At 31.7% G+C, this 14,451-nt stretch overlaps 1 protein-coding gene across 1 annotated transcript; it reads left to right on the forward strand.

Annotated features, from left to right (window-relative positions):
- Positions 1-839: 839 nt before the first annotated feature.
- LOC139897932 (kinesin-like protein KIN-7D, mitochondrial) lies at positions 840-10,406 on the forward strand. The gene is made up of 25 exons (XM_071880648.1): positions 840-1,410; positions 1,521-1,618; positions 1,716-1,805; positions 1,938-1,990; positions 2,753-2,818; positions 3,237-3,290; positions 3,504-3,563; positions 3,858-3,936; positions 4,171-4,238; positions 4,734-4,790; positions 4,884-4,988; positions 5,142-5,246; positions 5,372-5,479; positions 5,578-5,709; positions 5,844-6,020; positions 6,124-6,246; positions 6,946-7,083; positions 7,205-7,324; positions 7,424-7,474; positions 7,599-7,646; positions 7,777-7,920; positions 8,321-9,037; positions 9,506-9,635; positions 9,729-9,844; positions 9,998-10,406. The coding sequence occupies exons 1-24, from the start codon at positions 1,052-1,054 to the stop codon at positions 9,812-9,814; spliced, it is 3,168 nt and encodes a 1,055-aa protein (XP_071736749.1). The 5' UTR covers positions 840-1,051; the 3' UTR covers positions 9,815-9,844; positions 9,998-10,406.
- The last annotated feature ends 4,045 nt before the right edge of the window (positions 10,407-14,451 follow it).

A 14,451-nucleotide genomic window follows, 5' to 3' on the forward strand; every position in this document is an offset into this window, starting at 1 on the left:
CTGCATGCCAATCACACGTGATTGTAAAACCCAATCACATGTGATTCTGCATGTCAAATCCAATCACATGTGATTGAATTTCTTTTTTTTAGTAAAATGACGAATTTCAGTAAATTTGTGCTAAAACCTTTAAACACCAAGTTTTTAATCAAAACTTGATCAAATCACCGAATTAAAGTCTGAAATTTTGAAGATATGATCACGAAACGCTAACAAACTTGATCAAATCACCGAATTAATATATGTTTCTGGTTGAATTTTTTTGTTTAAAAAATTGAATTTTTTTTTTTAAAAATTGAATTTTTTTTCAATCACATGTGATTGAGTTTTACAATCACATGTGATTGGATTTGAAATGCTAAATTAAAAAAAAAAATTCAAAAAAAATATTTAAAATTTTATTTTTTTGAATTTTTTTTTCAATCAAGTGATTGTCGCGCTCTGATTGGTCCGTTAAATTTCAAGCAAATTATTGAATTCAAAGAATTACAACTCAGTAATTTAAATTCAAATTCAAAATCGTAAGAAAATTGTAAGAAAATATGCATTCTTAATTTACATTACAAACTTTAAATAAACAAGTTGACTTTCAATATAGTAGGTGAATTTATCAAGATTATTGGATGAAAATCACCATCCATTTTAATTGAGTAATTTAATTTATTTATTTTTATTTATTTTTATTTATTTTATGGATATGGAGTAGTTTTAATTTAAATAAATTCAGTTCAATTCAATTCAAATTCAAATTAGTAAAAAAAATTCATTGTTCACTTACCTCCCTCCCACAATCATTCCCGGTCACTAGGGATCTCTTTCTCATTACCCTGAAACACACACTAAACACACCACAAAACCCACACACTTTCTCTCACTAAAATATATACATACATTATTACTTTCTCTCTGTAAAACAAGCTTCCCAAATCTAAATCACACATGACATATCTATAGCTTCAACATGTGCAACTCTGACATACGCTATATGCTCGATTGAGTAAGTTATTCGTTAAATTTGTCCGGTTGCTGAATCGGTGAGTTGACTCGGTCAATGGCAGCATTCTCATCTAGAGGAACAGCCAACAGTTCATCATTTTACAACAATAACAGCAGCAACAATAAGCCTTCAAGTCCTTTTTCATCATCTTCATCTACTTCGTCTTTCAAACAGACTGTAAATCGATCTTCACATTCTGCTAATACGGCGTCGTTTTACGGAGGTTCAGGAACCGGTTACGGTTCGAGATCTGATACACTTATCCGAACTTCATCGGATCCGATGTATTCTCGAGGCGCTGGTTACGGAGATTATCAGTCTGCTGATGAGATAATTGATGAATCGATTGATGACGTGTCGAGACCTGGTGGCGGTGATAGCATTTCGGTGACGATTAGGTTTAGGCCTTTGAGGTAATTTTGAATTTAGCAGCAGATCTGTATTTTAATCTTTGCAGTTATACACATTTTTTGGGCTGTCAAGACAATGTGCTGATGGTTTATTGAATTATTGGTGAATGTAGTGAGCGAGAGTATCAGAGGGGAGATGAGGTTGCGTGGTACGCGGACGGAGATAAACTTGTGCGAAATGAGTATAATCCAGCTACTTCGTATGCATTTGGTACTGAATTTTGGGGCTTTTTATATTATTGAAATTTGATGTGGATTTGGAAGTTGATTTTAGTTATAGTTATTTGTATTGTTGTTGTTTGTAATAGATAAAGTATTTGGTTCGTATGCGGAGACTCAGGAAGTGTATGAAGTGGCTGCTGGACCTGTTATAAGAGCTGCTATGGAAGGCATTAATGGTGTGGTAGAACTAGATCAATTTTAGAAACATAATTATGCTTATTTGTCTTTGATTTACTATCTCCATTTTATAAAGGCCAATGGGATTGGGCAAATTACTATCAGGATCTAATGTAAGTTTGCTAATGCAGGAACTGTATTTGCATATGGTGTTACAAGTAGTGGGAAGACACATACAATGCACGTAAGTACAGCTTTCTTTAATGCATAATTGATCATTTGGAGTAACCGTGAGCTTATTCATAAGCTATTGTTGCGTTTAAGATTGAATGTAAGTACAAAAGCTAATAGCTGCTATGTGCTTAAAAGAATACGATAGAAGCTTACCGGCTGCAGCAGTGCATTTTAACTTAGATGTAGCTGCATGTCTAATTTTGTTATTGATGCAGTACTGCTTAATGATTAAGTAGGCATCTTTAAAACACACACTCAAAACAACTTATGCTACCATGAAAAGCTGTAGACTTTCTATTTCTCTAATAGCTTAGGTACACCCCCATTTGGTTTTTAGTAATTATATAGAACATGGTGGCAAACATGACACTATCAGCGATAGACTTATGAAGTGCATTTGTAGGAACTAATGCAAACATGTAAGGCCTGAAACAACAATGGTGATTGACTAGTTGTCTATTTTAATGAAGTTTGGGTGTCACCCAGAGTTCAGCAGTTTTTTTTAATTGGGCAACAAATAACATGATACCTCAGTGTTGATAATGCTGGACTATATAAGATATAATAAGGAAATCCGGTTCTGTTATAAGCAGAATGATAGTAAATCTTGCAAAATTATTTAGGGCCACAAACTTTGATAATTAGCAGGGTAAGCTGTCATTGACACCCTGGCAATTGCTGATGATATGTTTTTTTGTCCGATTCCTCACAATTATATGTAGTTACTGTATGTTTTTTCTGAATTCTTTATACTTCTTAATTATCTTTACAGGGTGATCATAACTCTCCAGGAATAATACCCTTGGCGATAAAGGATGTTTTCAGCATTATTCAGGATGTAAGTATTCTTTATGAACTTATTATATGGTTGTGTATAGTTTTACAATATATAACATCTACTTGCCTTAGTATCTATCTTACCCCCACCTCCCACACATACATTACCACCCTGGCAGTTTCTCGTATATTTGCAATGCCTTTAGTACATAACACAACATGCCTATACACACACGTTTTTTAGATACATATCTATGTGTATGCTTACAGCTATGTATGTAGGTAGATACATACATAGATATATACATATATGCATTCATCAGTTGTCTTGGCAATGGCTATTAGAAAGGTTAAGAAGCTTATAAGTGTCTGTGTGTGTAATTGGGCATGCAGTTGTGGTTCACTGGCATTATTATTCCTGTCATGATTACATATTGTTTATGAATATGGTTGACAAACTCCTTGTATATACATTTCAGACACCAGGAAGGGAGTTTTTACTGCGTGTGTCATATATCGAGATATATAATGAGGTACACCACACCTTGATACTATAATATATTGACCCAAAACACTATCTCCTTGGTTTTCTCTATTACTTCTAATGCATTCCATTGTTTTTCCTATTTATTTGTTTGGCATTCTCATCCATTTTTCGTAGTGACTGCGTGCTCCATTGAGGGCCTCACGTGAAGTGTTTATGTAACATTCTTTGAGTTACCTTGTTGTTTATACTTCTTGTTCAGGTGATCAATGATCTGCTTGATCCAACGGGCCAAAATCTGCGTGTTCGCGAAGATGCACAGGTATCTATTTTAATCTGCTATTTATCTTTCAGTCCTGTTCATATAAATATTTGTTATCCCCATTCAATCTTGTGTTTACTTGAAAATTGTGATAGTCACTGACTCACTGTTTTAGTTAGTCGACTTAATATCATTGAATATAATATATTCTCTTAACAATATATTGTTTGTTTAATGTATAATGTATTTGCTTGGACTCTTGACATTGTTTTGTTATTGTCTTGTTTTATCATATACTTGGATAATTTATATACATATTTAGTTTATATATGATCGTGTTCTATTCATCGACAGGGTACATACGTCGAGGGTATAAAGGAAGAGGTGGTTTTATCGCCCGGGCATGCCCTTTCTTTCATTGCTGCTGGTGAAGGTATAACTAAATCTCTGTTTATGCTTTCTCTTAGAGTATGTACAGTTTTCTGCAACCGTCCTCAAAAAAATTAAATTAACCCTTTGCAATGGAATTATCTACTAATCAATTTTCTTGGGAACAAATATAAGTAATAAACCTAAAATATTGGTTTAAAAAAAAAAACAAAAAAAAAAAACATTGGTTCATACCTAAAATATAAGTATATAACATAATTGATATTGCTGTTTGCAGAGCACCGACACATTGGTTCAAATAACTTTAACCTTCTTAGCAGTCGTAGTCATACGATATTTACACTGGTATGCAATTCACACAAATCTCATCTCTAGTTTTATCTCTTTATGCAATCATATTCGTTGGATGGATAATTTGTATATTTCAGACGTATTAAATTCTTCCATGTTTCTGTTGACCTCAATTCCTTGTATTTGACTGTTGAAAAGTTTTAATCAAGTTAACACATCAATTAATAGTAAAAATGTTACAAACTCAATAAATAAAAAACTGCTAAACCAATAATATTACAGCACATGATACATTTATATGCTTCACTCTTCTTTCGATCTGTAAGTTGTACTTTTCTGGCCTTAAATACCTGCTGCAAACATATGGCTAGAATGACTGGGTCAGTGATCATTTTTTTTGCCTGTTTAATTACGTTCCCCTTCATATTGGTTCTACACTAATGGAATATTTCTCATTTGTGTTGATTATTAATCAACATGTTACTAGTTGTCTTGATAGTCGCTTCAACAATTGTTTAATTATCTCTTTACATCTAATTTAACTCGCAGATGATTGAAAGTAGCTCTCATGGGGACGAATACGACGGAGTCATATTTTCTCAACTTGTATGAACGACTTGTATTACTTTTTTAGCACAACATGAGTTACTTAATTTTGCATTGCTTATTAAAAAGTTTTATTATTTATTATGTGCTTAGAATCTAATTGATTTGGCGGGATCAGAAAGCTCAAAAACTGAAACAACTGGTCTGAGGAGGAAGGAAGGATCTTATATTAACAAAAGTCTTTTAACCCTCGGAACTGTAAGTTGTTATGTATTTCTTCAACAAAACATTTGGAACTTTTGTTTATCCAGTCATATGATGGTTCAATAAAAATAAAGTTATTAATAATTACAAAATCTTAAATTACAATTAATTATTAATAATTAATATTTGTTTGAACGGGACTTGCAGGTTATTGGAAAGCTTAGTGAGGGAAGGGCTTCTCATGTTCCTTATAGAGATTCAAAACTTACCCGCATTCTACAGTCTTCTTTGAGTGGCCATGGACATGTTTCAGTATGGATAAAAATTCTTTAACCTTTATAGTGTTTCTTCTTTAAATTCATTCCATGTTTTGTGTGGTATTAATATATGCTAAAGCATTACGATTTACGATATCTAATTTTCTGTTATCTTTTCAGCTTATCTGCACAATAACCCCGGCATCAAGTAGTATGGAGGAGACTCACAATACATTAAAATTTGCAAGTAGGGCAAAACGCATTGAAATCTATGCCTCTCAAAATAAGGTTTTTTGTCACTATAAAGTTTTGATTTTGTTTAGACTATACTAAGGATAGTCTTATTAATCTCACCGATCATTGCTCTTGGAATATCCATTTTGTAGATTATTGACGAAAAATCTTTAATTAAGAAGTACCAAAGGGAGATATCAGCTCTGAAACTAGAACTTGATCAATTAAAGAGGGGAATGCTTGTAGGTGTCAATCCAGAAGAGATTATGAACTTGAAACAAAAGGTGTCAATTTCTTCTTATTCGTTCTATCTCAGGTTTCTTTGATTTATAATGGCATGGTTGAAATGTTAAATTTTCTTTTTCAACTTGATAATGAAGTTAATTTTAAAGTCTCTTTTGTGTCGTTTGTATAATAGTTAGAAGAGGGACAAGTGAAGATGCAATCACGCTTAGAGGAAGAGGAAGAAGCAAAAGCTGCACTCATGAGCAGAATTCAAAGGCTAACAAAGCTAATACTTGTTTCCTCAAAAAATGCAATTCCTGGATTGACTGATGTATCTTCTCATCAAAACAGTTCTGCTAATGATGATGAGGTATGTTCATTAATCTTAATCAGTTTTTCCATTGAACATGATCACACAATGGTATGCAACTTGTGCTTGACATGTCATCGTGTTATAATGTCTTCTGTTTCAGAATGGTACTCTGCTCTTGCACAGTGATATTCAGAATGATTTAGCAGCAGATAGCACTATTACTGAAACTAGTCAGGCAGGTGAAGTCACTAGTGGTTCGGCCAGTGGTGTGAAGCTGCTACCGGTATGTTTAATGACATTTTTTCCTTCAATCCGTTTGGATTTTCTGATAGCCAGATTTTTAGTACTCAATATCTGTTTCTGGGTCAACTCATAATCAGTTACTTACTCATACCTTTGTTATTTATATCGGAATACGTTAAAGAGTGTAATCTTGAGCAAGTTGGGTAATAATATCTTAGGACGGATCAGAACGGATGGGTTTTCTTATGTGTATTTATTGAATGTTGTAATAAAATATGAACATGATCAAAAACTTTGTTAATAACGCAATTTAGAAGGTTTTAAATTGAGTATACTTTAGGCACTTTTCAATGGTTAGATGCATTTTTAGCCATGTTTTGGAACTTTACCTATTCATTGGATATCAGTAAAGTAATACCCGTTTCGATGCTGGTTGAAATTTAGCGAAAATGCTCCCGTTCATACGTTGTACTTCTATGTTACATAAAGTGAAAAAACTTTGAACATGGTGACAGTGTGATTGCTCTGTAGATTTATTTTATAGTAGTTCCGCTCTGCAATCATTAGGCCTGCAAGTTTAACATGTTATTGGTTGATAGTTGTGTGTATGTTATGGAATCCTTTTTATCTCCATATTCGTAACAAATTTACTCCCTTTTTTGTTTGTCCAAACTTAAAAAAGGCTGTAATATTTATTTTAATTGTTTTAACTATATATTGTTTCAAACTTTCAATACAGGGTGGACTTTCAATAGATGAGATGGACCTTCTAGTAGAGAGAGTAAAGATGCTTGCAGGAGAGATCGCATTCAGCACAAGTACCATGAAACGTTTAGTAGAGCAGTCTGCAAATGATCCTGAAAGCTCCAAGTCCCAAGTAAATTTTTGTTCCTATCTCCTTTACACACACACACACACACACACACCCCTTTGATTGTTGTGTTGATAAACGTATCAAGTTATGTAGATTACATATTAACGTTTGCTGATACACCCAGATAGATCAGCTGGAACAAGACATAGAAGAAAAAAGAAGGCAAATGAGCGCCTTGGAGAAACAGATTGTTGAAAGCAATGAAGCTTCGATTTCTAATACCTCCTTGGCTGATATGCAGCAAGTATATCTATTCCTCCCGTTTACTTTTCTTTTGAAACCTATTTAATCTTCTTGATAAAAAATATATTTAACATTCACCTTTTATTCATCTCTGTCCTAGACAATGATGAAATTGATGACCCAGTGTGATGAGAAGGGTTTCGAGCTAGAGGTCAGTACTCTGTTTCAGATACTTATGAGCCTTGGCTCGAGTCTATAGTTACATGTTATTGACATCATATGAAAACTTATGACGTTAATTGATTCATTTGTTTGATTGCCATCTATGATTGCAGATCATGTCAGCAGACAACCGCATTCTCCAGGAAGAATGGAAGAACAAGGTATATAGATGCTTAATGCAAAGTTATATAATCATCTATAAATGTCTTGCTTATATGGTATTTGGTCTAGTACACACAACTTTGCTTTTCAACTCTCTGAAATCATGATTTATTTTTTGTACTATTGCAGTGTGCAGAAAACGAAGAACTGAAGGATAGAATCATGTTGCTTGAACAACAGCTGGCTATGGCTAATGAGAAGCTATCGTCATCTTCAGAACAAAATGGATCCAAAGAGTACATTGATGGGCTAAAGACTAAAATTAAGATTCAGGTGATTACTACAATCCTAATATAGCTGGCAGATTTAAACCTTTTACTAATGAATGGGCTGATTTGAGTTGTGTTTTATTTCAAACGGGTTGACTTCATCAAATAAATTGCTCAACGAAAATGAGAAGGCCCATATTGATCTAACAGGCTGCAAATTTGCCCAAAGACTGTTTTTTAATTCTTACAACCACTTAAATTATTATTTAATTCAACAATTCAGACTATTCTTATCATATTGGAAAAATAGACTTTGGGAAACTTCCAACTTAATTTTTTTCGTTCAACCCGTTCATAAGTACACGGGTTGAACCTCTACTTTATAGTTTAAAACCAGAAGAGGTAATGTGATTTTGCTAACTTGTTTTTTTTCTCTTTTCTTTTTTCTTTATCTGTCTGATCAGGAGGTAGAGAATGAAAAGCTAAAGCTAGAACGTGTTCAAATCCTTGAAGAAAATAGTGGATTATATGTGCAGAATCAGAAACTATCTGAAGAAGCGTCTTACGCAAAGGAATTGGCTTCTGCTGCAGCTGTTGAACTCAAGAATTTAGCCGGTGAAGTCACTAAACTTTCATTAGACAATGCAAAACTCGAGAAAGAGTTAATATCCGCTTGTGAGCTAGCAAATTCCAAATCTGCTAATGGTAGTAATCGCAAATATGATTCCATAAAACCCGCCCGAAAAAACCGGTCATCTGGAAGAGTCAAGGATGCGTACAATGAGTTTGACTCGTGGAGCCTTGACCCAGAAGACTTGAGAATGGAGTTACAGGCAAGGAAACAAAGAGAGGCAAGGCTTGAAGCTGCATTGTCTGAGAAAGAACAAATAGAAGAAGAATACAGGAAAAAAATAGAGGCGGCGAAGAAAAAGGAAGCGTCTTTGGAAAATGATCTGGCGAATATGTGGGTCCTAGTTGCTCAGCTGAAGAAAGAAGCGAAAGGCGTTGTTCCTGAATCGAACAGTGGAAGAAATGGTGAGAGGCTTGATACGGTTGACCAGTCAAAAGTAGAAAATGGGGATAGTAACAATCTTGGTGTTAAAGAGAGGCAAGGTTCGGATGTTTCACAAACAGTAGCTCATTACGTTACAAAGGAAGAGCCCCTAGTTGCTCGTTTGAAGGTACAAAAATACGTTCAAAAGTATTTATTTATTAATTACGGAGTACTTTAGTAAGTAATTAGTGTTTCTTAGACATGGTAATTTTGATGCCTTTATTTTCCAATATGTCAACTTGTGTTGAGTTTCATATCATGGGTAAATTGAGTTGGTTAGAAATTTAACTGGTCAAATTGATCAACATGTTGAAACTAGCTTAAAGTGTATATATACGCTTAAAACATCCCAAATCATTTTATCTTGAAAATTAGTTGCTTTTGAAGTGAGATACTCCTGTCATCATTTATTAATATTATTTACATAGTGTTTGGGGGTCAATAATATAACTTGATTGTTTTCAACCCATGCCAAAAGTTACCTACTTTGACCAAAAACCAGTTACCCAACTGCTATTATGCCACCTGTAGGTGTTCACGAGACTTTAAATTTCAGCTTACGTTTTTTCATGGTTTCTAATTAACATGTGCTCAGGCTCGAATGCAAGAGATGAAGGAAAAAGAGGTGAATTACGTTGGTAATGGAGATGCAAATTCTCATGTATGTAAAGTATGCTTCGAGTCACCTACAGCAGCAATGCTTCTTCCTTGTCGGCATTTTAGCCGTAAGTTTTGTTATTGCAATTCATGTTATTTGTCATCATACATTACATTACCACATGATGTGATTGACAATTTTACCCCCTCTTCTTTTGCAGTATGTAAATCTTGTTCCCTTGCCTGTTCTGAGTGTCCGATTTGTCGGACCAAAATTACAGATAGAATTTTTGCCTTCACTTCTTGATATCATCTCTTTACCTCCCTCAATATGAAGGTACACCAGTCTTTTTTTCTTCATTTTTTTTAACAGAAAATTTTATTAGAAACCACTTTTTGATCATATTTGTAGTAATATACTACTTGATTGTCTTCTATTTCAAAGGGACACTAATACTCGATATCATCCATATTATGTGGTGGCATGCAGGGGATTTTTTACATGAAGGATCATTCAACTAGTTGGTTCATAATGGCCTCCACGTCATTCCTTGATTGTTCAATCTGTATGTAAACACTCATGAAAAAGTATAGTCCTGTTTTGTGTATGTATTTATTTCCAAACTCGGAAGATCAAAATGTTAGAACTGCTAAAAGCATGTAACAGAAAAGAACGGATTGAAATGGTCGGTTAAGAGATCAGAGATAAAAGATGATCTCATCTATCTTCTGACGACCATGTGTTCATCGGTTAATGCAAAAAGTTGGTTATCTATTTTTTATTTCCCGGAGCATTACACACTAATTTCTTGTAGTATATCTTTGACTGTAACCTGTATTTGTGCTTCGTTGTTTTCAGTTTCTTAAAATGGGTAGAGGTGTTGTATCTTGTTATTTCAAACATCGACTGGAAAGTTTCGAGTATACATATTAAAAGTACCTGTTCGATTATCAATTATCTTAGAAGGAACTGTCAACTGTGCGATATGCATCGAGTTTAAACATTGTTTCGCTGATAGCTTAGAACAGAAGATAATAAACTGAATTTAACTGAATTATCGGGTACAACTTACAAGCAAATATATCACTTACGTATATCATCAACATTACTCAACTGTATCTTGTAATTTGTTCTTGCCAAACACTATGACGTCGCAAAACGATCACACGAATGACTAATCGATCTATTATCTATCTCATTTATGTGGCCGTTCAACTTTAACATTACATCGTCTTTATAATTCGAAGTTGACAACAAAGGTTTGTAATTCGAAGTTGAGTGATGCTAGTAATTTAATTAGGTCAGAAGGTATTTCAGCTCCTGATGTTCTATCTACGTTGGTCCCGGTTTTTGGGTCAGAAAAGATGAGAAGACCCGTCCTAATCCATAAGGACGAATACAATAACATATGATTACATTGCGAGGTATTTGACCTCTAAATGATACATTTTACAAACATTGCATTCGTTTTTAAAAGACAAACTTTCATTACATCGAAAGCTAACAAACATGCATACCATTTCATATTATCTCAATTATCAATGACTTAATAATAATCTTGTTGAACTCAACGACTCGAATGCAACGTCTTTTGAAATATGCCATGAATGACTCCAAGTAATATCTTTAAAATGAGCAAATGCACAGCGGAAGATTTCTTTAATATCTGAGAATAAACATGCTTTAAAGTGTCAACCAAAATGTTGGTGAGTTCATTAGTTTATCATAAACAATCATTTTCAATAATATAATAGACCACAAGATACTCATATTTAGAAAACAATATGTGCAAGTCTACTCACTGCTGTAAAATCATTCATAAGAAGAACACCGAAATCTCACCAACGGTAGCTAATGTATCGTGCAATGCAAAAATTTCTCACCGAGGGTAGTTAAAACAACACAAACTTACCAACGGTAGCTAATGCATCGTGCAATGCAAAAATTTCTCACCGTGGTAGCTAATACAACACAATCTCACCAACGGTAGCTAATGCATCGTGCAATGCAAAAATTTCTCACCGAGGGTAGCTAAAACGGTAGCTAATGCATCGTGCAATGCAAAAATTTCTCACCGATAGTAGCTAATAAGTCGAACCATTTCGGTAGCTAATGCATCGTGCAATGCAAAAATATCTCACCGATGGTCGATAATACAATCTTTATAGAAATCGAACCTCTGAATTCAAATAATTCTATCATAGAATGTAGTTTTTAGTACTTGTATCTATTTCGTCAAACATTTATAAAAGCAGTTCATGTATTCTCAGTTCAAAATATATCTCAAAAACATTTAATAAAACAGTTATAAAAACAGCGCATGTATTCTCAGTCCCAAAAATGTAAAGAGTAAAAGGGAATCAAATGAACTCACAATACTGTATTTCGTAGCAATTATGCATATGACGGCACTGAACAAGTGCAAGGTTGGCCTCGGATTCACGAACCTATATTAATTATATATATTTATATGTTGGTCAATAACTGTCTAACAATTTAGGTCAGGTCATAGTGTATCACAATCCTAATGCTCGAGACTGATATGTAAAAGTCAACAAAAGTCAACTTGACCCAAAATGACTTCCAAAATCTATACATGATTATTATATAACTTAAATATAGTGGTTTTATATATTTAAATATCTTTAACATATTTTATTAGAGTAAATAATATAAATCATTTATTAATAAATAAAAATTTATATTAAAATTTATATATAATAAAAATGTACTTTTACATATCTTAGTAATAAAATTTATAAAGTTCACTTAATATCATAAAAATATAGTGGTATGTATTGTATATTACATATGATAAAATATCTTTGTAATCTTCATTTGATAAAATAATATTGATAATAACAATAAGTAAAAGTTGTATTATTTTATAATAATAATAATTATTATTATTCTACTAATAATAATAACAATATTTACATTTACTAATGACGATATTAATTATGATAAAATGATAATTCTAATCATGATAATTTTTAATAATAACGATACTTTTTAATATTAACAGTAATAATAATAATATTTTATAAAAATAATAATTCTATTCAAAATGATAATTTTTAATAATAATTAAATGATAAAAATAATGATATTTTATAATAAAAATGATATTTCTATTAAAAATGATAATTTTAATAAAAATGGTAGTTTTAATATTAACATTACTTTTAATAATAATAATAATGCTAAAAATAATGGAAACGATATTTTTATCTAACTCAATAGCTTACAATATTTTTATTTCATCATGATACTTATACTCATTATTCCTAATCGATTCATTTAATAGCTTTTAGTACTCTTTTATACCGCATTCATAATAATGATGATAATAGTAATCATAATAATTAGATGATACTAATATTAGTTTTAATGATAATAATATTAATAATAATAAATATAATAATAATGTTAATGATAATACTACATATTATACTAATAATAATAATAATAATAATAATAATAATAATAATAATAATAATAATAATAATAATAATAATAATAATAATTAGGTAATAATTATAACGATGATAATAACGACGATATTAATAATAATCATTTTAACAATAATAATACTAAAATTAATAATAAATCAGTTGACTATATTTCTTAATCCGTTCATCGAAACCACACAATTCCTAAATGAAAAGTTATTGATTTTTCGTCATCTTTCCAACGACATGCATATCATATACCTTATCTTAGTAACATACGTATTAAATTCATGATCTATCCTAAACTATTTAATGACGAAATTAAACATACAAGTATGCATAATCCTATCTACTCGAGCACTAGTCAGGGATACACTATTAATATATCAAAGTTAAGTTATGAGTGCTCACGTATCGATATTGAGATTCAATATTGCAGGAAAGTACGTAGACGCGACGGAGATGATAAACACTAGATTGACCTCACGAGCATACTCCCGAACATTACCCATAACCTCCATAGCTATAACCCATAATTTCCTTAGCTCTATCCCTCTCGAAAACTCATTTTGATAATAATAATGATATTTTATAATAAAAATGATATTTCTATTAAAAATGATAATTTTAATAGAAATGATAGTTTTAATATTAACATTACTTTTAATAATAATAATAATGCTAAAAATAATGGAAACGATATTTTTATCTAACTCAATAGCTTACAATATTTTTATTTCATCATGATACTTATACTCATTATTCCTAATCGATTCATTTAATAGCTTTTAGTACTCTTTTATATCGCATTCATAATAATGATGATAATAGTAATCATAATAATTAGATGATACTAATATTAATTTTAATGATAATAATATTAATAATAATAAATATAATAATAATGTTAATGATAATGCTACATATTATACTAATAATAATAATAATAATAATAATAATAATAATAATAATAATAATAATAATTATTATTATTATTATTAGGTAATAATTATAACGATGATAATAACGACGATAGTAATAATAATCATTTTAACAATAATAATACTAAAATTAATAATAAATCAGTTGACTATATTTCTTAATCCGTTCATCGAAACCACACGATTCCTAAACTATTTAACGACGAAATTAAATATACAAGTATGCATAATCCTATCTACTCGAGCACTAGTCAGAGATACACTATTAATATATAAAAGTTAAGTTATGAGTGCTCACGTATCAATATTGAGATTCAATATTGCAGAAAAGTACGTAGACGCGACGGAGATGATAAACACTAGATTGACCTCACGAGCATACTCCCGAACATTACCCATAACCTCCATAGCTATAACCCATAATTTCCTTAGCTCTATCCCTCTCGAAAACTCATTTTGAAATAACTCGCGCGTACCCTTGTCGTAGTATTTTATGTATAATACTAATAATAATACTAATACCACTAAGATTAATAATAATATTAACCTT

This window comes from Rutidosis leptorrhynchoides, chromosome 3 (assembly GCF_046630445.1).
Source record: "Rutidosis leptorrhynchoides isolate AG116_Rl617_1_P2 chromosome 3, CSIRO_AGI_Rlap_v1, whole genome shotgun sequence".
Lineage (NCBI taxonomy): Eukaryota > Viridiplantae > Streptophyta > Magnoliopsida > Asterales > Asteraceae > Rutidosis > Rutidosis leptorrhynchoides.

What these genes read in the sequence shown, in the direction of transcription:
- LOC139897932 (XM_071880648.1), top strand. Translation starts at nt 1,052, where the DNA reads ATGGCAGCATTCTCATCTAGAGGAACAGCCAACAGTTCATCATTTTAC. An exon ending in CCTTGGCTGATATGCAGCAA is followed by an intron (nt 7,325 to 7,423) that starts GTATATCTATTC and finishes TCTCTGTCCTAG; the next exon opens with ACAATGATGAAATTGATGAC. An exon ending in CCCTAGTTGCTCGTTTGAAG is followed by an intron (nt 9,038 to 9,505) that starts GTACAAAAATAC and finishes ACATGTGCTCAG; the next exon opens with GCTCGAATGCAAGAGATGAA.